General features: G+C 52.6%; 1 protein-coding gene across 1 annotated transcript in view; it reads right to left on the reverse strand.

The window, feature by feature from the left end:
• Positions 1–20,055: 20,055 nt before the first annotated feature.
• Positions 20,056–23,022, reverse strand: part of LOC147086755 (contactin-5-like) — a 380,876-nt gene continuing 377,909 nt past the window's right edge. Inside the window, exons 31-32 of the mRNA XM_085978315.1 lie at positions 21,819–21,987; positions 20,056–20,954 (exon numbers count right to left, since the gene is read on the reverse strand). Of these exons, the coding sequence (XP_085834441.1) occupies positions 20,863–20,954; positions 21,819–21,987 (261 nt within the window). The 3' untranslated portion in view covers positions 20,056–20,862. The remainder of the gene's footprint in view (positions 20,955–21,818; positions 21,988–23,022) is intronic.

The following is a 23,022-nucleotide window of genomic DNA, read 5'->3' on the forward strand; positions in this document are numbered from 1 at the left end:
CCCACAGCGCTGTTAGGGAGGGAGTTCCGGGATTTTGACCCAGCGACGATGAAGGAACGGCTGATATATTTCCAAGTCAGGATGGTGTGTGTGAGTCGGAGGGGAACTTGGAGGTGGTGGTGTTCCCGTGCGCCTGCTGCCCTCGTCCTTCTAGGTGGAAGAGGTGGCGGGTTTGGGAGGTGCTGCCGAAGAAGCCTTGGCGAGTTGCTGCAGTGCATCTTGTAGATGGTCCGCACTGCAGCCACGGTGCGCCGGTGGTGGAGGGAGTGAATGTTTAAGGTGGTGGACGGGGTGCCGATCAAGCGGGCTGCTTTGTCCTGGATGGTGTCGAGCTTCTTGAGTTTTGTTGGAGCTGTGCTCGTCCTCCTGCCTCTGTAAACATCCTCGAGTTCCACTCCGAGCGAGGCCCACATCAACCCAAATGGAACAACATTAAATGACAGGCAAGGCCCAGCATCCTCGCCCCGTCTCCTGCATTTATCCCATTCAGGTTTAGAGGATGTCACAGCATTGGAGAGGGTGCAGAGGAGATTCACAGAATCGTCGAGTCGCAGAACGTTACAGCACAGAAGGAGGCCGGCTCTTCAAAAGAGGAGTCGTGCCGAGTCCCACTTCCCCCCCCTGCTTTCTTTCCATCACCTTGATTGACCAGAATGGTACCGGGGATGAGGGACTTCAGTGATGTGGAGAGACTGGAGAAGCTGGGATTGTTCTCCTTAGAGCAGAGAAGGTTAAGGGGAGATTGACCCGAATGGTACCAGGGATGAGGGACTTCAGTGATGTGGAGAGACTGGAGAAGCTGGGGTTGTTCTCCTTAGAGCAGAGAAGGTTAAGGGGAGATTGACCAGAATGGTACCAGGGATGAGGGACTTCAGTGATGTGGAGAGACTGGAGAAGCTGGGATTGTTCTCCTTGGAGCAGAGAAGGTTAAGGGGTGATTGACCAGAATGGTACCAGGGATGAGGGACTTCAGTGATGTGGAGAGACTGGAGAAGCTGGGGTTGTTCTCCTTAGAGCAGAGAAGGTTAAGGGGAGATTGACCAGAATGGTACCAGGGATGAGGGACTTCAGTGATGTGGAGAGACTGGAGAAGCTGGGGTTGTTCTCCTTAGAGCAGAGAAGGTTAAGGGGAGATTGACCAGAATGGTACCAGGGATGAGGGACTTCAGTGACGTGGAGAGACTGGAGAAGCTGGGATTGTTCTCCTTAGAGCAGAGAAGGTTAAGGGGAGATTGACCAGAATGGTACCAGGGATGAGGGACTTCAGTGATGTGGAGAGACTGGAGAAGCTGGGGTTGTTCTCCTTAGAGCAGAGAAGGTTAAGGGGAGATTGACCAGAATGGTACCAGGGATGAGGGACTTCAGTGATGTGGAGTGACTGGAGAAGCTGGGGTTGTTCTCCTTAGAGCAGAGAAGGTTAAGGGGAGATTGACCAGAATGGTACCAGGGATGAGGGACTTCAGTGATGTGGAGAGACTGGAGAAGCTGGGATTGTTCTCCTTAGAGCAGAGAAGGTTAAGGGGAGATTGACCAGAATGGTACCAGGGATGAGGGACTTCAGTGATGTGGAGAGACTGGAGAAGCTGGGGTTGTTCTCCTTAGAGCAGAGAATGTTAAGGGGAGATTGACCAGAATGGTACCAGGGATGAGGGACTTCAGTGATGTGGAGAGACTGGAGAAGCTGGGATTGTTCTCCTTAGAGCAGAGAAGGTTAAGGGGAGGTTGACCAGAATGGTACCAGGGATGAGGGACTTCAGTGATGTGGAGAGACTGGAGAAGCTGGGGTTGTTCTCCTTAGAGCAGAGAAGGTTAAGGGGAGGTTGACCAGAATGGTACCAGGGATGAGGGACTTCAGTGATGTGGAGAGACTGGAGAAGCTGGGGTTGTTCTCCTTAGAGCAGAGAAGGTTAAGGGGAGATTTAATAGAGGTGTTCAAAATTACAATGAGTTTTGACAGAGTAAATAAGGAGAAACTGTTTCCAGTGGCAGGAGGGTCGGTAACCAGAGGACACAGATTGAAGATAATCGGTAAAAGACCCAGAGGGGAGATGAGGAGAATGTTTTTTACGCAGCGAGTTGTTGTGATCTGGAACGCGCTGCCTGAAAGGGCGGTGGGAGCAGATTCAATAGTAACTTTCAAAAGGGGGAATTGGAGAAATACTTGAAGGGGAAAAATGTGCCGGGCTGTGGGGAAAGAGCAGGGGGGAGTGGGACTGATTGGAGAGCTCGTTCAAAGAGCTGGCACAGGCACGATGGGCCAAGTGGCCTCCTCCTGCGGCTGGGCAATTCTGGGAAGCGGGATCGAGACAGGAGGTGATTCGAAGGGGGACCCTGGTCGGGTGGGATTTGTGCTCGGATGGAGTGCCGGTCCGATCACACCTTGAAAAGAACTTGCCTTTTGATGTCTTCTCAAGGACGTGCGTGTGAGGGCGAAGTTGGTCATAAATAACATCCTCACTCGGTGCAATAACGTCTGAGGGTGAGTGCATCGGTGGAACCTTGGCGTCCAACCAACAGTGCGGCGCTCCCTCAGTACCGTCCCTCCGACAGTGCGGCGCTCCCTCAGTACCGCCCCTCCGACAGTGCGGCGCTCCCTCAATATCGCCCCTCCGACAGTGTGGCGCTCCCTCAGTACCGTCCCTCCGACAGTGCGGTGCTCCCTCAATATCGCCCCTCCGACAGTGTAGCGCTCCCTCAGTACTGCCCCTCCGACAGTGCGGCGCTCCCTCAGTACTGCCCCTCCGACAGTGCGGCGCTCCCTCAGTACCGCCCCTCCGACAGTGCGGCGCCCCCTCAGTACCGCCCCTCCGACAGTGCGGCGCTCCCTCAGTACCGCCCCTCCGACAGTGCGGCGCTCCCTCAGTACCGCCCCTCCGACAGTGCGGCGCTCCCTCAGTACCGCCCCTCCGACAGTGCGGCGCTCCCTCAGTACCGCCCCTCCGACAGTGCGGCGCTCCCTCAGTACCGCCCCTCCGACAGTGCGGCGCTCCCTCAGTACCGCCCCTCCGACAGTGCGGCGCTCCCTCAGTACCGCCCCTCCGACAGTGCGGCGCTCCCTCAGTACCGGCGCCGGGGGAGTGTCGGCCTGGATTTTGGAGCTCGAGTCTCTGGAGTGGGGGCTCGAACCTACGACTGTCTGACTCACAGGCACGAGTGCTGCCCTCTGAGCCTCGGTCGACATCTCAGTTCCTGTGTAAATGCGTCGTCCCTTCACATAATGCAGCACCTGCTGGTTCTCAGGCCGCAGCGATCGATTGGGCAGGGTGCGGGTTTAACCGACCGTCTGCACTCTGCCCGACACTGGGCTGGCTGCAAAGGCATGAATTGAATCCACATCATTAAACAGCCGTCACCAGCACTTGTTCCTTTGTTCCTCATCCATTCCCACAGCACCATCGAGGCTCTCACTGATTAACAATGTAAGCAAGTCAGTTGGCCGCTCTCCATCACTGTGTGTGTGTGTGTCTCTGCACCTCCCTCTACATATGTCTGCGTGTCTCTCTGCCTTTGTCTCTCTCTCAGTCACTCTCACCTTTTATATTTGTCTATGCCATTCTCTGTGAGTCTGTCTCCCTCTCCCTCAGCACATCTCTCTCTCGCTCTCCCCGTCTCTCTCTCCCTCCGCACATCTCCCTCTCTCTCTCTCTGTCTCTGTCTCTCTCTCTGTCATTCTCTCTCTGTCTCTCTCTCTGTCTCTCTCTCTCTGTCTCTCTCTCTGTCATTCTCTCTCTGTCTCTCTCTCTGTCATTCTCTCTCTGTCTCTCTCTGTCTCTCTCTCTCTCTGTCTCTCTCTCTGTCTCTCTCTCTCTGTCTCTCTCTGTCTCTCTCTCTGTCTCTGTCTCTCTCTCTCTCTCTCTGTCTCTCTCTCTCTGTCTCTGTCTCTCTCTCTCTGTCCAATTCCAATTCCAATTCCAATTAAAATGCTTTATTGGCATGAAAGTTTACAGAGAACCATATTGCCAAAGCTTACATAGCAAAAAGGTACAGTTTTCCAACATTCTGTAGGTGTCAATCGATTTGACATTTGTTGGGTACATACAATATTACTTTTAAACAATATTAATTTTAAACAGTCTTTCTACTTCATTTGGTACGTTCAATATTAATTTTAAACAGTCTTACTTTTAAACAGTCCTCAGGTTGTGACATGTTGTTACATACACATACTCTCTGTCTCTCTCTCTCTGTCTCTGTCTCTCTCTCTCTGTCTCTCTCTCTCTGTCTCTCTCTGTCTCTCTCTCTCTCTGTCTCTCTCTCTCTCTCTCTCTCTGTCTCTCTCTCTCTGTCTCTGTCTCTCTCTCTCTGTCCAATTCCAATTCCAATTCCAATTAAAATGCTTTATTGGCATGAAAGTTTACAGAGAACCATATTGCCAAAGCTTACATAGCAAAAAGGTACAGTTTTCCAACATTCTGTAGGTGTCAATCGATTTGACATTTGTTGGGTACATACAATATTACTTTTAAACAATATTAATTTTAAACAGTCTTTGTACTTCATTTGGTACGTTCAATATTAATTTTAAACAGTCTTAATTTTAAACAGTCCTCAGGTTGTGACATGTTGTTACATATTTGGCCCCAAGGTATGGTCTGTCTCCTTCTCCTAGGACTAATCTCAATTTTGACAGATCATCCAATTCCTTGAAATCTGGGGTTGTTTGGCTTAGCTTGTTGAATAATATGTTTCTTGATGTGTTGAATTTTTCGCATTTTAGGAGGAAATGCATTTCTGTTTCAACCTCGCCAGCCAGACATTGATCGCATATTCTATTCTCTCTAGGCTGCCAGGATTTCTTGTATCTGCCTTTTTCAATTTCCAGTTGGTGGTCGCTTAGTCTGTACCTGGTGAGGGTCTGTCTCTGTTTTGTGTCTCTCTCTCTCTCACTCTGTCTGTCTCTATCTCCCTCTCCCTCCATACGTGTCTCTCTCTCTCTTGCCTCACTCTCTTCCTTTTTCCGATTGCTTTGTTCAGTACTGACTCAATCGGCCCTGTCAGCTCCTAACTCACCTACGAGCTTCATTAGTTTATGATTTGACGAGCAGTCTCTCTGACCTGCTCGCTTTCACACTCTGTTTCCTCAGATTAAGGAGCTGTCACTTCTACACTTCCTCAAACTATTGGGACCCCGGCAACAGGGAGAAGGAAATCAAGCCTTCCGACGGGAACAGGAGCCGTTCAGAGGCACAGTGACTCCGTTTGGGACAATCCAACATCCATCACGTACTACCCTCCCATTCCCAGCTAAGTGGACAGATATCTCCCTGAGAGAGAGGGACTGAGAGACACCAGTCAGTGTACAGATATCTCCCTGAGAGAGAGGGACTGAGAGACACCAGTCAGTGTACAGATATCTCCCTGAGGGAGAGGGACTGAGAGACACCAGTCAATGTACAGATATCTCCCTGAGAGAGAGAGGACTGAGAGACACCAGTCAGTGTACAGATATCTCCCTGAGAGAGAGGGACTGAGAGACACCAGTCAGTGTACAGATATCTCCCTGAGAGAGAGGGGACTGAGAGACACCAGTCAGTGTACAGATATCTCCCTGAGAGAGAGGGACTGAGAGACACCAGTCAGTGTACAGATATCTCCCTGAGAGAGAGGGACTGAGAGACACCAGTCAGTGTACAGATATCTCCCTGAGAGAGAGGGGACTGAGAGACACCAGTCAGTGTACAGATATCTCCCTGAGAGAGAGGGACTGAGAGACACCAGTCAGTGTACAGATATCTCCCTGAGAGAGAGGAACTGAGAGACACCAGTCAGTGTACAGATATCTCCCTGAGAGAGAGGGGACTGAGAGACACCAGTCAGTGTACAGATATCTCCCTGAGAGAGAGGGGACTGAGAGACACCAGTCAGTGTACAGATATCTCCCTGAGAGAGAGGGACTGAGAGACACCAGTCAGTGTACAGATATCTCCCTGAGAGAGAGGGACTGAGAGACAACAGTCAGTGTACAGATATCTCCCTGAGAGAGAGGTACTGAGAGACACCAGTCAGTGTACAGATATCTCCCTGAGAGAGAGGGGACTGAGAGACACCAGTCAGTGTACAGATATCTCCCTGAGAGAGAGGGGACTGAGAGACACCAGTCAGTGTACAGATATCTCCCTGAGAGAGAGGGACTGAGAGACACCAGTCAGTGTACAGATATCTCCCTGAGAGAGAGGGACTGAGAGACACCAGTCAGTGTACAGATATCTCCCTGAGAGAGAGGGGACTGAGAGACACCAGTCAGTGTACAGATATCTCCCTGAGAGAGAGGGGACTGAGAGACACCAGTCAGTGTACAGATATCTCCCTGAGAGTGAGGGGACTGAGAGACACCAGTCAGTGTACAGATATCTCCCTGAGAGAGAGGGACTGAGAGACACCAGTCAGTGTACAGATATCTCCCTGAGAGAGAGGTACTGAGAGACACCAGTCAGTGTACAGATATCTCCCTGAGAGAGAGGGACTGAGAGACACCAGTCAGTGTACAGATATCTCCCTGAGAGAGAGGGGACTGAGAGACACCAGTCAGTGTACAGATATCTCCCTGAGAGAGAGGGACTGAGAGACACCAGTCAGTGTACAGATATCTCCCTGAGAGAGAGGGACTGAGAGACACCAGTCAGTGTACAGATATCTCCCTGAGAGAGAGGGACTGAGAGACACCAGTCAGTGTACAGATATCTCCCTGAGAGAGAGGGACTGAGAGACACCAGTCAGTGTACAGATATCTCCCTGAGAGAGAGGGACTGAGAGACACCAGTCAGTGTACAGATATCTCCCTGAGAGAGAGGGGACTGAGAGACACCAGTCAGTGTACAGATATCTCCCTGAGAGAGAGGGACTGAGAGACACCAGTCAGTGTACAGATATCTCCCTGAGAGAGAGGTACTGAGAGACACCAGTCAGTGTACAGATATCTCCCTGAGAGAGAGGGGACTGAGAGACACCAGTCAGTGTACAGATATCTCCCTGAGAGAGAGGGGACTGAGAGACACCAGTCAGTGTACGGATATCTCCCTGAGAGAGAGGGACTGAGAGACACCAGTCAGTGTACAGATATCTCCCTGAGAGAGAGGGACTGAGAGACACCAGTCAGTGTACAGATATCTCCCTGAGAGAGAGGGGACTGAGAGACACCAGTCAGTGTACAGATATCTCCCTGAGAGAGAGGGGACTGAGAGACACCAGTCAGTGTACAGATATCTCCCTGAGAGAGAGGGACTGAGAGACACCAGTCAGTGTACAGATATCTCCCTGAGAGAGAGGGACTGAGAGACACCAGTCATTGTACAGATATCTCCCTGAGAGAGAGGGGGACTGAGAGACACCAGTCAGTGTACAGATATCTCCCTGAGAGAGAGGGACTGAGAGACACCAGTCAGTGTACAGATATCTCCCTGAGGGAGAGGGACTGAGAGACACCAGTCAGTGTACAGATATCTCCCTGAGAGAGAGGGAACTGAGGGACACCAGTCAGTGTACAGATATCTCCCTGAGAGAGAGGGACTGAGAGACACCAGTCAGTGTACAGATATCTCCCTGAGAGAGAGGGACTGAGAGACACCAGTCAGTGTACAGATATCTTCCTGAGAGAGAGGGACTGAGAGACACCAGTCAGTGTACAGATATCTCCCTGAGAGAGAGGGGACTGAGAGACACCAGTCAGTGTACAGATATCTCCCTGAGAGAGAGGGACTGAGAGACACCAGTCAGTGTACAGATATCTCCCTGAGAGAGAGGGACTGAGAGACACCAGTGAGTGTACAGATATCTCCCAGAGGGAGAGGGACTGAGAGACACCAGTCAGTGTACAGATATCTCCCTGAGAGAGAGGGGACTGAGAGACACCAGTCAGTGTACAGATATCTCCCTGAGAGAGAGGGACTGAGAGACACCAGTCAGTGTACAGATATCTTCCTGAGAGAGAGGGACTGAGAGACACCAGTCAGTGTACAGACATCTCCCTGAGAGAGAGGGACTGAGAGACACCAGTCAGTGTACAGATATCTCCCTGAGAGAGGGGGACTGAGAGACACCAGTCAGTGTACAGATATCTCCCTGAGAGAGAGGGGACTGAGAGACACAAGTCAGTGTACAGATATCTCCCCGAGAGAGAGGGACTGAGAGACACCAGTCAGTGTACAGATATCTCCCTGAGAGAGAGGGACTGAGAGACACCAGTCAGTGTACAGATATCTCCCTGAGAGAGAGGGGACTGAGAGACACCAGTCAGTGTACAGATATCTCCCTGAGAGAGAGGTACTGATAGACACCAGTCAGTGTACAGATAGCTCCATGAGAGAGAGGGGACTGAGAGACACCAGTCAGTGTACAGATATCTCCCTGAGAGAGAGGGACTGAGAGACACCAGTCAGTGTACAGATATCTCCCTGAGAGAGAGGGGACTGAGAGACACCAGTCAGTGTACAGATAGCTCCCTGAGAGAGAGGGACTGAGAGACACCAGTCAGTGTACAGATATCTCCCTGAGAGAGAGGGGACTGAGAGACACCAGTCAGTGTACAGATAGCTCCCTGAGAGAGAGGGACTGAGAGACACCAGTCAGTGTACAGATATCTCCCTGAGAGAGAGGGACTGAGAGACACCAATCACTGTACAGATATCTCCCTGAGAGAGAGGGACTGAGAGACACCAGTCAGTGTACAGATATCTCCCTGAGAGAGAGGGGACTGAGAGACACCAGTCAGTGTACAGATATCTCCCCGAGAGAGAGGGACTGAGAGACACCAGTCAGTGTACAGATGTCTCCCTGAGAGAGAGAGGGACTGAGAGATACCAGTCAGTGTACAGATATCTCCCTGAGAGAGAGAGGGACTGAGAGATACCAGTCAGTGTACAGATATCTCCCTGAGAGAGAGGGGACTGAGAGACACCAGTCAGTGTACAGGTATCTTCCTGAGGGATTGAGACTCAGAGACACCAGTCAGTGTACAGATATCTCCCTGAGAGAGAGGGACTGAGAGACACCAGTCAGTGTACAGATATCTCCCTGAGAGAGTGGGGACTGAGAGACACCAGTCAGTGTACAGATATCTCCCTGAGGGAGAGGGGACTGAGAGACACCAGTCAGTGTACAGATATCTCCCTGAGAGAGAGGGACTGAGAGACACCAGTCAGTGTACAGATATCTCCCTGAGAGAGAGGGGGACTGAGAGACACCAGTCAGTGTACAGATATCTCCCTGAGAGAGAGGGACTGAGAGACACCAGTCAGTGTACAGATATCTCCCTGAGGGAGAGGGACTGAGAGACACCAGTCAGTGTACAGATATCTCCCTGAGAGAGAGGGAACTGAGGGACACCAGTCAGTGTACAGATATCTCCCTGAGAGAGAGGGACTGAGAGACACCAGTCAGTGTACAGATATCTCCCTGAGAGAGAGGGACTGAGAGACACCAGTCAGTGTACAGATATCTTCCTGAGAGAGAGGGACTGAGAGACACCAGTCAGTGTACAGATATCTCCCTGAGAGAGAGGGGACTGAGAGACACCAGTCAGTGTACAGATATCTCCCTGAGAGAGAGGGACTGAGAGACACCAGTCAGTGTACAGATATCTCCCTGAGAGAGAGGGACTGAGAGACACCAGTCAGTGTACAGATATCTCCCAGAGGGAGAGGGACTGAGAGACACCAGTCAGTGTACAGATATCTCCCTGAGAGAGAGGGGACTGAGAGACACCAGTCAGTGTACAGATATCTCCCTGAGAGAGAGGGACTGAGAGACACCAGTCAGTGTACAGATATCTTCCTGAGAGAGAGGGACTGAGAGACACCAGTCAGTGTACAGACATCTCCCTGAGAGAGAGGGACTGAGAGACACCAGTCAGTGTACAGATATCTCCCTGAGAGAGGGGGACTGAGAGACACCAGTCAGTGTACAGATATCTCCCTGAGAGAGAGGGGACTGAGAGACACCAGTCAGTGTACAGATATCTCCCTGAGAGAGAGGTACTGATAGACACCAGTCAGTGTACAGATAGCTCCCTGAGAGAGAGGGGACTGAGAGACACCAGTCAGTGTACAGATATCTCCCTGAGAGAGAGGGACTGAGAGACACCAGTCAGTGTACAGATATCTCCCTGAGAGAGAGGGGACTGAGAGACACCAGTCAGTGTACAGATAGCTCCCTGAGAGAGAGGGACTGAGAGACACCAGTCAGTGTACAGATATCTCCCTGAGAGAGAGGGGACTGAGAGACACCAGTCAGTGTACAGATAGCTCCCTGAGAGAGAGGGACTGAGAGACACCAGTCAGTGTACAGATATCTCCCTGAGAGAGAGGGACTGAGAGACACCAATCACTGTACAGATATCTCCCTGAGAGAGAGGGACTGAGAGACACCAGTCAGTGTACAGATATCTCCCTGAGAGAGAGGGGACTGAGAGACACCAGTCAGTGTACAGATATCTCCCCGAGAGAGAGGGACTGAGAGACACCAGTCAGTGTACAGATGTCTCCCTGAGAGAGAGAGGGACTGAGAGATACCAGTCAGTGTACAGATATCTCCCTGAGAGAGAGAGGGACTGAGAGATACCAGTCAGTGTACAGATATCTCCCTGAGAGAGAGGGGACTGAGAGACACCAGTCAGTGTACAGGTATCTTCCTGAGGGATTGAGACTCAGAGACACCAGTCAGTGTACAGATATCTCCCTGAGAGAGAGGGACTGAGAGACACCAGTCAGTGTACAGATATCTCCCTGAGAGAGTGGGGACTGAGAGACACCAGTCAGTGTACAGATATCTCCCTGAGAGAGAGGGACTGAGAGACACCAGACAGTGTACAGATATCTCCCTGAGAGAGAGGGACTGAGTGACACCAGTCAGTGTACAGATATCTCCCTGAGAGAGAGGGACTGAGAGACACCAGTCAGTGTACAGATATCTCCCTGAGAGAGAGGGGACTGAGAGACACCAGTCAGTGTACAGATATCTCCCCGAGAGAGAGGGACTGAGAGACACCAGTCAGTGTACAGATGTCTCCCTGAGAGAGAGAGGGACTGAGAGATACCAGTCAGTGTACAGATATCTCCCTGAGAGAGAGAGGGACTGAGAGATACCAGTCAGTGTACAGATATCTCCCTGAGAGAGAGGGGACTGAGAGACACCAGTCAGTGTACAGGTATCTTCCTGAGGGATTGAGACTCAGAGACACCAGTCAGTGTACAGATATCTCCCTGAGAGAGAGGGACTGAGAGACACCAGTCAGTGTACAGATATCTCCCTGAGAGAGTGGGGACTGAGAGACACCAGTCAGTGTACAGATATCTCCCTGAGGGAGAGGGGACTGAGAGACACCAGTCAGTGTACAGATATCTCCCTGAGAGAGAGGGACTGAGAGACACCAGTCAGTGTACAGATATCTCCCTGAGAGAGAGGGACTGAGAGACACCAGACAGTGTACAGATATCTCCCTGAGAGAGAGGGACTGAGAGACACCAGTCAGTGTACAGATATCTCCCTGAGGGAGAGGGACTGAGAGACACCAGTTAGTGTACAGATATCTCCCTGAGAGAGAGGGGACTGAGAGACACCAGTCAGTGTACAGATATCTCCCTGAGAGAGAGGGACTGAGAGACACCAGTCAGTGTACAGGTATCTCCCTGAGAGAGAGGGACTGAGTGACACCAGTCAGTGTACAGATATCTCCCTGAGAGAGAGGGACTGAGAGACACCAGTCAGTGTACAGATATCTCCCTGAGGGAGAGGGGACTGAGAGACACCAGTCAGTGTACAGATATCTCCCTGAGAGAGAGGGACTGAGAGACACCAGTCAGTGTACAGATATCTCCCTGAGAGAGAGGGACTGAGAGACACCAGTCAGTGTACAGATATCTCCCTGAGAGAGAGGTACTGATAGACACCAGTCAGTGTACAGATAGCTCCCTGAGAGAGAGGGGACTGAGAGACACCAGTCAGTGTACAGATATCTCCCTGAGAGAGAGGGACTGAGAGACACCAGTCAGTGTACAGATATCTCCCTGAGAGAGAGGGGACTGAGAGACACCAGTCAGTGTACAGATAGCTCCCTGAGAGAGAGGGACTGAGAGACACCAGTCAGTGTACAGATATCTCCCTGAGAGAGAGGGGACTGAGAGACACCAGTCAGTGTACAGATAGCTCCCTGAGAGAGAGGGACTGAGAGACACCAGTCAGAGTACAGATATCTCCCTGAGAGAGAGGGACTGAGAGACACCAATCACTGTACAGATATCTCCCTGAGAGAGAGGGACTGAGAGACACCAGTCAGTGTACAGATATCTCCCTGAGAGAGAGGGGACTGAGAGACACCAGTCAGTGTACAGATATCTCCCCGAGAGAGAGGGACTGAGAGACACCAGTCAGTGTACAGATGTCTCCCTGAGAGAGAGAGGGACTGAGAGATACCAGTCAGTGTACAGATATCTCCCTGAGAGAGAGGGGACTGAGAGACACCAGTCAGTGTACAGGTATCTTCCTGAGGGATTGAGACTCAGAGACACCAGTCAGTGTACAGATATCTCCCTGAGAGAGAGGGACTGAGAGACACCAGTCAGTGTACAGATATCTCCCTGAGAGAGTGGGGACTGAGAGACACCAGTCAGTGTACAGATATCTCCCTGAGGGAGAGGGGACTGAGAGACACCAGTCAGTGTACAGATATCTCCCAGAGAGAGAGGGACTGAGAGACACCAGTCAGTGTACAGATATCTCCCTGAGAGAGAGGGGGACTGAGAGACACCAGTCAGTGTACAGATATCTCCCTGAGAGAGAGGGACTGAGAGACACCAGTCAGTGTACAGATATCTCCCTGAGAGAGAGGGACTGAGAGACACCAGTCAGTGTACAGATATCTCCCTGAGAGAGAGGGAACTGAGGGACACCAGTCAGTGTACAGCTATCTCCATGAGAGAGAGGGACTGAGAGACACCAGTCAGTGTACAGATATCTCCCTGAGAGAGAGGGACTGAGAGACACCAGTCAGTGTACAGATATCTTCCTGAGAGAGAGGGACTGAGAGACACCAGTCAGTGTACAGATATCTCCCTGAGAGAGAGGGGACTGAGAGACACCAGTCAGTGTACAGATATCTCCCTGAGAGAGAGGGACTGAGAGACACCAGTCAGTGTACAGATATCTCCCTGAGAGAGAGGGACTGAGAGACACCAGTCAGTGTACAGATATCTCCCTGAGAGAGAGGGACTGAGAGACACCAGTCAGTGTACAGATATCACCCTGAGAGAGAGGGGACTGAGAGACACCAGTCAGTGTACAGATATCTCCCTGAGAGAGAGGGACTGAGAGACACCAGTCAGTGTACAGATATCTCCCAGAGGGAGAGGGACTGAGAGACACCAGTCAGTGTACAGATATCTCCCTGAGAGAGAGGGACTGAGAGACACCAGTCAGTGTACAGATATCTCCCTGAGAGAGGGGGGACTGAGAGACACCAGTCAGTGTACAGATATCTCCCTGAGAGAGAGGGGACTGAGAGACACCAGTCAGTGTACAGATATCTCCCCGAGAGAGAGGGACTGAGAGACACCAGTCAGTGTACAGATATCTCCCTGAGAGAGAGGGACTGAGAGACACCAGTCAGTGTACAGATATCTCCCTGAGAGAGAGGGACTGAGAGACACCAGTCAGTGTACAGATATCTCCCTGAGGGAGAGGGACTGAGAGCCAGTTAGTGTACAGATATCTCCCTGAGAGAGAGGGGACTGAGAGACACCAGTCAGTGTACAGATATCTCCCTGAGAGAGAGGGACTGAGAGACACCAGTCAGTGTACAGGTATCTCCCTGAGAGAGAGGGACTGAGTGACACCAGTCAGTGTACAGATATCTCCCTGAGAGAGAGGGACTGAGAGACACCAGTCAGTGTACAGACATCTCCCTGAGAGAGAGGGGACTGAGAGACACCAGTCAGTGTACAGATATCTCCCTGAGAGAGAGGGGACTGAGAGACACCAGTCAGTCTACAGATATCTCCCTGAGAGAGAGGGGACTGAGAGACACCAGTCAGTGTACAGATATCTCCCTGAGGGAGACTGGACTCAATTACTCGTTGGCGGAAGTCCTGAGAACAGAGCAGGATTTAAAATCCTATTTTGATTCTCAAATGCTGGATGAAATGCTGGTCTTTGTCTCCCTCTGTGGGTCAGGTGCAGAATTGCGAGCAGTTAAGGAACAGTTCCCTGTGCCATAGTTTGTTGGCGTGTTCACGCTCAGGAACGATATCTGGCTCAACTCACCCATGAAATCATTAAAAGCAACGATACAGGTTACTAAGGCCATAAACAAAGTAAACCAAGCACTGGGGTTCATTTCTAGAGGGATAGAATTGAAAAGTTGTGTTAAACTTGTATCGAACCTTGGTTAGACCACACTTGGAGCACTGTGCACAATTCTGGTCTCCATATACCTTGGTTAGACCACACTTGGAGCACTGTGCACAGTTCTGGTCTCCATATACCTTGGTTAGACCACACTTGGAGCACTGTGCACAGTTCTGGTCTCCATATACCTTGGTTAGACCACACTTGGAGCACTGTGCACAGTTCTGGTCTCCATATACCCTGGTTAGACTGCACTTGGAGCACTGTGCACAGTTCTGGTCTCCCTATACCTTGGTTAGACCACACTTGGAGCACTGTGCACAGTTCTGGTCTCCATATACCTTGGTTAGACCACACTTGGAGCACTGTGCACAGTTCTGGTCTCCATATACCTTGGTTAGACTACACTTGGAGCACCGTGCACAGTTCTGGTCTCCATATACCTTGGTCAGACCACACTTGGAGCACTGTGCACAGTTCTGGTCTCCATATACCCTGGTTAGACCACACTTGGAGCACTGTACACAGTTCTGGTCTCCATACACCCTGGTTAGACCACACTTGGAGCACTGTGCACACTTCTGGTCTCCATATACCTTGGTTAGACCACACTTGGAGCACTGTGCACAGTTCTGGTCTCCATATACCTTGGTTAGACCACACTTGGAGCACTGTGCACAGTTCTGGTCTCCATATACCCTGGTTAGACCACACTTGGAGCACTGTGCATAGTTCTGGTCTCCATATACCTTGGTTAGACTGCACTTGGAGCACCGTGCACAGTTCTGGTCTCCATATACCCTGGTTAGACCACACTTGGAGCACTGTGCACAATTCTGGTCTCCATATACCTTGGTTAGACCACACTTGGAGCACTGTGCACAGTTCTGGTCTCCATATACCCTGGTTAGACCACACTTGGAGCACCGTGCACAGTTCTGGTCTCCATATACCTTGGTTAGACCACACTTGGAGCACTGTGCACAGTTCTGGTCTCCGTATACCTTGGTTAAACCACACTTGGAGCACTGTGCACAGTTCTGGTCTCCGTATACCTTGGTTAGACCACACTTGGAGCACTGTGCACAGTTCTGGTCTCCGTATACCTTGGTTAGACCACACTTGGAGCACTGTGCACAGTTCTGGTCTCCATATACCTTGGTTAGACCACACTTGGAGAACTGTGCACAGTTCTGGTCTCCATATACCTTGGTTAGACCACACTTGGAGCACTGTGCACAGTTCCGGTCTCCATATATCTTGGTTAGACCACACTTGGAGCACTGTGCACAGTTCTGGTCTCCGTATACCTTGGTTAGACCACACTTGGAGCACTGTGCACAGTTCTGGTCTCCATATACCTTGGTTAGACCACACTTGGAGCACTGTGCACAGTTCTGGTCTCCCTATACCTTGGTTAGACCACACTTGGAGCACCGTGCACAGTTCTGGTCTCCATATACCTTGGTTAGACCACACTTGGAGCACTGTGCACAGTTCTGGTCTCCATATACCTTGGTTAGACCACACTTGGAGCACCGTGCACAGTTCTGGTCTCCATATACCCTGGTTAGACCGCACTTGGAGCACTTTTCTGGTCTCCATATACCTTGGTTAGACCACACTTGGAGCACCGTGCACAGTTCTGGTCTCCATATACCTTGGTTAGACCACACTTGCAGCACCGTGCACAGTTCTGGTCTCCATATACCTTGGTTAGACCGCACTTGGAGCATTGTATACAGTTCTGGTCTCCATATACCTTGGTTAGACCACACTTGGAGCACTGTGCACAGTTCTGGTCTCCATATACCTTCGTTAGACCGCACTTGGAGCACTGTGCGCAGTTCTGGTCTCCATATACCTTGGTTAGACCACACTTGGAGCACTGTGCACAGTTCTGGTCTCCATATACCTTGGTTAGACCACACTTGGAGCACTGCGCACAGTTCTGGTCTCCGTATACCTTGGCTAGGCCACACTTGGAGCACCGTGCGCAGTTCTGGTCTCCGTATACCCTGGTTAGACCACACTTGGAGCACCGTGCACAGTTCTGGTCTCCATATACCTTGGAGAGTCCGCACTTGGAGCACCGTGCACAGTTCTGGTTTCCGTATACCTTGGTTAGACCGCACTTGGAGCGCTGTGCACAGTTCTGGTCTCCATATACCTTGATTAGACCACACTTGGAGCACTGTGCACAGTTCTGGTCTCCGTATACCTTGCTTAGACCGCACTTGGAGCAATGTGCACAGTTCTGGTCTCCACATACCTTGGTTAGACCACACTTGGAGCACCGTGCACAGTTCTGGTCTCCATATACCTTGGTCAGACCACACTTGGAGCATTGTGCACAGTTCTGGTCTCCATATACCTTGGTCAGACCACACTAGGAGCATTGTGCACCGTTCTGGTCTCCATATACCCTGGGTTAGACCACACTTGGAGCACTGTGCACAGTTCTGGTCTCCATATACCTTGGTTAGACCGCACTTGGAGCACGGTGTACAGTTCTGCTCTCCATATACCTTGGTTAGACCACACTTGGAGCACCGTGCACAGTTCTGGTCTCCATATACCTTGGTTAGGTCACACTTGGAGCACTGTGCACAGTTCTGGTCTCCATATACCTTGGTTAGACCACACTTGGAGCACTGTGTACAGTTGTAGTCTCCGTATACCTTGGTTAGACCGCACTTGGAGCACTGTGCACAGTTCTGGTCTCTGTATACCTTGGTTAGATCACACTTGGAGCACCGTGCACAGTTCTGGTCTCCATATACCTTGGCTAGACCACACATGGAGCACTGTGCACAGTTCTGGTCTCCATATACCTTGGTTAGACCACACTTGGAGCAGGGTGCACAGTTCTGGTCTCCATATACCTTGGTTAGACCACACTCGGAGCACTGTGCACAGTTCTAGTCTCCATATACCTTGGTTAGACCACACTCGGAGCACTGTGCACAGTTCTGGTCTCCGTATACCTTGGTTAGACCACACTTGGAGCACTGTGCACAGTTCTGGTCTCTATATACCTTGGTTAGACCACACTCGGAGCACCGTGCACAGTTCTGGTCTCCATATACCTTGGTTAGACCACACTCGGAGCACTGTGCACAGTTCTGGTCTCCGTATACCTTGGTTAGACCACACTTGGAGCACTGTGCACAGTTCTGGTCTCCATATACCTTGGTTAGACCACACTTGGAGCACTGTGCACAGTTCTGGTCTCCGTATACCTTGGTTAGACCACACTTGGAGCACTGTGCCCAGTTCTGGCCTCCAGATACCTTGGTTAGACCATACTTGGAGCACTGTGCCCAGTTCTGGTCTCCAGATACCTTGGTTAGACCACACTTGGAGCACTGTGCACAGTTCTGGTCTCCATATACCTTGGTTAGACCACACTTGGAGCACTGTGCACAGTTCTGGTCTCCATATACCTTGGTTAGACCACACTTGGAGCACTGTGCACAGTTCTGGTCTCCATATACCTTGGTTAGACCACACTTGGAGCACCGTGCACAGTTCTGGTCTCCATATACCTTGGTTAGACCACACTTGGAGCACCGTGCACAGTTCTGGTCTCCATATACCTTGGTTAGACCACACTTGGAGCACTGTGCGCAGTTCTGGTCTCCATATACCTTGGTTAGACCACACTTGGAGCACCGTGCACAGTTCTGGTCTCCGTATACCTTGGTTAGACCACACTTGGAGCACCGTGCACAGTTCTGGTCTCCGTATACCTCGGTTAGACCACACTTGGAGCACTTTGCACAGTTTTGGTCTCCATATACCTTGGTTAGACCACACTTGGAGCGCTGTGCACAGTTCTGGTCTCCATATACCTTGGTTAGACCACACTTGGAGCACCGTGCACAGTTCTGGTCTCCATATACCTTGGTTAGACCGCAGTTGGAGCACCGTGCACAGTTCTGGTCTCCATATACCTTGGTTAGACCGCACTTGGAGCACTGTGCACAGTTCTGGTCTCCGTATACCTTGGTTAGACCACACTTGGAGCACCGTGCACAGTTCTGGTCTCCATATACCTTGGTTAGACCACACTAGGAGCATTGTGCACAGTTCTGGTCTCCGTATACCTCGGTTAGACCACACTTGGAGCACTGTGCACAGTTTTGGTCTCCATATACCTTGGTTAGACCACACTTGGAGCACTGTGCACAGTTCTGGTCTCCATATACCTTGGTTAGACCACACTTGGAGCACCGTGCACAGTTCTGGTCTCCATATACCTTGGTTAGACCACACTTGGAGCACCGTGCACAGTTCTGGTCTCCATATACCTTGGTTCGGCCACACTTGGAGCACCGTGCACAGTTCTGTTCTCCATGTTACAAAAAGGATATTGAGACATTGGAGAAGATGCAAAAAAGATTCACAAGGATGATACCAGAGCTGAGGGGTTACGACTATCAGGAAAGATTGAACAGGCTGGGGCTCTTTTCTCTAGAATAGAGAAGGCTGAGGGGTGACCTGATGGAGGCCTTTAAGATTATGAAGGGGTTTCGATAGGGTAGACGTAGAGAAGATGTCTCCACTTGTGGGGGAGACCAGAACTAGGGGCCGTCAATATAAGAGAGTCACTAATAAATCCAATCGGGAATTCAGGAGAAACTTCTTTCCCCAGAGAGTGGTGAGAATGTGGAACTCGCTCCCACAGGGAGTGGTCGAGGCGAATAGTGTCGATGTATTTAAGGGGAAGCTGGATAAACACATGAGGGAGAAAGGAATAGAAGGAGATGGTGATGGGGTGAGATGAAGAGGGGGCGGGAGGAGGCTGGTGTGGAGCAGGAACACCGGCACGGAGCAGAGGGGCCGAATGGCCTGGTTCTGGGCTGTACACTCAATGCAAGTGCGTCAGTGGCTGGCGCGCTCTCCCTCTGAATCGGGGCTGGACAGCAAAAAGCCCGAGGGGAATTCAGCCGCAGCACGACGACAGCAAGCGATTCCTGCCATGGTGTAGAAAAATGCTGAAACCCTGCGAGGCGATCGCCCTCCTTCCTGGGGCCTGCACTGGCTGCAGCAGCTCAGGCTCACCAGCAGAGGGTGGTGTCGTTCCATGAATCAAACCCTTCGTCACTTTACAGAGTTTTAATGTAGGAAACGCGGCAGCCAATCTGCGCACAGCAAGCTCCCACAAGCAGCAATGTGAAAATGATCGGATCGTCTGTTTTAGTGATGTTGGTTGAGGGATAAATATCGGGGCCCAGGACACCAGGGAGAACTCCCCCATTTGCTGTTCTTCCAATAGTGGCCGTGGGATCTTTTACGTCCACCTGAGAGAGCCCCTCCGACAGTGCGGCGCTCCCTCAGTACTGCCCCTCCGACAGTGCGGGGCTCCCTCAGTACCGCCCCTCCGACAGTGCGGCGCTCCCTCAGTACCGCCCCTCCGACAGTGCGGCTCTCCCTCAGTACCGTCCCTCCGACAGTGCGGCGCTCCCTCAGTACCGTCCCTCCGACAGTGCGGTGCTCCCTCAGTACCGCCCCTCCGACAGAGCGGCGCTCCCTCAGTACCGCCCCTCCGACAGTGCGGCGCTCCCTCAGTACCGCCCCTCCGACAGTGCGGCGCTCCCTCAGTACCGCCCCTCCGACAGTGCGGCCCTCCCTCAGTAACGCCACTCCGACAGCATCGCGGAGAGACACGCACTATAAGACACTCTCCCACGAAGAAATGAGTCTCTAGACTGCGAATTGTTATAAATAAACTATTTTAATCTGTGCGATTGCCGTAGGTGCCTAATTGCCCCCTGGGCTGCTATGCCACTGTCTGCACGGCAACCGCCCCGGAAACGCAGCCTGACCGCTAGGCCGAGAATCGTGGATTCAGAAGCAGGGGCCTCGATTACGAGGGCCAAGGGGGCTGGGCCTTTGAGACAAGTCAGTCATCAACGGGGAGGCTCCCGTCTTGCGAGAGGACGCACAGTCAAAGGGGCGGCGAAACAGGCCCGATACCAAACGGCTTCTGCCGTCCCACAGACAAAGGGGTTCACGACCTCCGAACCGGTGCCGGGGTTCGCGGACGGTGTGGGGGGTGGGGGGGGGGGCGCGGTTGGAGGTCACTCGCACCGTCCTGAAGCTCCCGTCTCCAGTTGGCGTTGAACCGTGGAGGCCCCTAAAGGGCTTCGGAGTGCTCGAAAGTCCGGCCTGCCGCTCCCCGCTACGAGCGGGGGAAGAGAGGGAAGGGGAGGGCGGTGGAGAGGAGCGAAAGGGGGAGGGGGGTCGAGGGTCCCACGGGCAGCAGCCGCAGTCCAGAGTTGAGGTAAACGGACCGCTGGGCTGGGTCCAGTCGGTCTGAGGAGCTCCTTCGACACTTGACCCCACCGCAGCCCCCGCGGTGTCATTGACCATGGGTCCAGCCCCACTCGCGCAGGCTTCCCGGGGGGTCGAGGTCTCCAGAAGCTCGCGATCCATCCAGCAGATTGTCCAGCGTCTCCCCTTTCCTCCCACCACCGCGCCTCCCCCCGCCCCCCCACTCCCGCTCGGCGAGGAGAGGCGCGGCTACCAGGAGGCCGAGGGCAGCACCAGGGCGAGGATCAGGGTCACTGAGGTCGAGGAGGCCTTGGCGGGCGCACAGGAGTCGGCGTCGGCACCTGAAAGAGGAGGGAAAGAGAACGGGCGTTAGTCAATCTCAGGACACCAGCGGAAGGGCCGAGGCCCCACGGTGCTGGGACACCAAGGGAAGGGCCGAGGCCCCACGGTGCAGGGACACCAGGGGCAGGGCCGAGGCCCCACGGTGCTGGGACACCAGGGGAAGGGCCGAGGCCCCACGGTGCTGGGACACCAGTGGAAGGGCCGAGGCCCCACGGTGCAGGGACACCAGGGGAAAGGCTGAGGCCCCACGGCAGAGGGACACCAGGGGAAGGGCTGAGGCCTCACGGCACAGGGACACCAGTGGAAGGGCCGAGGCCCCACGGTGCTGGGACACCAGGGGAAAGGCCGAGGCCCCACGGCAGAGGGACACCAGGGGAAGGGCTGAGGCCTCACGGTGCTGGGGCACCAGGGGAAGGGCCGAGGCCCCACGGTGCGGGGACACCACAGGAAGGGCCGAGGCCCCACGGTGCAGGGACACCAGGGGAAGGGCCACGGTGCAGGGACACCGGGGGAAGGGCCGAGGCCCCACGGTGCAGGGACTCCAGGGGAAGGGCCGAGGCCCCACGGTGCAGGGACACCGGGGGAAGGGCCGAGGCCCCACGGTGCAGGGACACCAGGGGAAGGGCCGAGGCCCCACGGTGCAGGGACACCGGGGGAAGGGCCGAGGCCCCACGGTGCAGGGACACCAGGGGGAAGGGCCGAGGCCCCACGGTGCAGGACACCGGGGAAAGGGCCGAGGCCCCACGGTGCAGGGACACCAGGGGAAGGGCCGAGGCCCCACGGTGCAGGGACACCGGGGGAAGGGCCGAGGCCCCACGGTGCAGGGACACCAGGGGAAGGACCGGGAGGAATTGATGTACTACCTGATGATTTGGGGACTCTGATCTGTGAGCTGACGGTTCCGTCTCCTCCCTCACTGAACGCCCGCACCTCGATGATGTAAACTCCGTCCTTGGTGAGCGGGACGATGGCCGACGGCTCTCTGGTCTCGATCACCTGGTTCCAGCTGTGGCCTTCTCGTCGGTACAGCACCTTGGGGAGAGACGGAAAGAAGCTCAGAACCCTGGCCAGAAAACTTAGTGGGTCTCAGAGCGATATTGGTGTCCTAGTGCAAGAAGCACAGAGAGTTAGTGTGGTAAACCACTGTTATCGTTCACAACCGTTCACTATTGTTACACTGTTGTTATCACTGTTTACACTGTCGTTATCACTACACAAGGTTACCTCTTGCCACGCACGCTGTTATACCTAGGCATACCTCAGCTGACTCCGCCCATGGCTCCGCCTGCTTGCCCAGGTATAAAGGTGACTGCTTGGCTAGTATTCTTCCTTGTTGGAACCGATCACCCACGAGGGTGGGCTCTGTTATTTAGCCAATAAAAACCTATAGTTACTATCTTAACTCGTCGCTTTTCATGGAATGAATTGATAGGTATATCAGTTAGCATGCAGGCACAGCAAGCAATGAGGAAGGCACATGGCATGTTGGCCTTTATTGCAAGAGGGTTGGACTATAAGAGTGAGGAAGTCTTGCTACAATTGTACAGGGCTTTGGTGAGGCCACACCTGGAGTACTGGGCACCGTTTTGGTCTCCTTATCTAAGGAGGGTATATTTGCCTTGGAGGCGGAGCAACGAAGGTTCACCAGATTGATTCCTGGGATGAGAGGTCTGTCCCATAAGGAGAGATTGAGTAGATTGGGCCGATACTCTCTGGAGTTCAGAAGAATGAGAGGTGATCTCATTGAAACATGTAAGATTCTGAGGGGGATTGACCGGGGTATAGAATCTTCAGGCGAGACAGAGGGGGGTGTAAAAGGGGAGGGGGTGTTGCAATATTAATTAAGGAGTCAATTACTGCTGTAAGGAGGGATGATATATTAGCGGGTTCCTCTAATGAGGCCATATGGGTAGAACTTAAAAACAAAAAGGGGGCAAGCACTTTGCTGGGAGTGTACTATAGGCCCCCAAACAGTCAGGGGGAGATAGAGGAACAGATATGTAGGCAAATCTCAGAAAAGTGCGAAAATAATAGGGTAATAATAATGGGGGATTTCAACTTCCCCAA

The sequence above is a fragment of the Somniosus microcephalus genome, unplaced genomic scaffold, assembly GCF_052327205.1.
Source record: "Somniosus microcephalus isolate GS21.2 unplaced genomic scaffold, FLI_Smic_1.0 unresolved_chr7, whole genome shotgun sequence".
In the NCBI taxonomy this organism is placed as follows: Eukaryota; Metazoa; Chordata; class Chondrichthyes; order Squaliformes; family Somniosidae; genus Somniosus; species Somniosus microcephalus.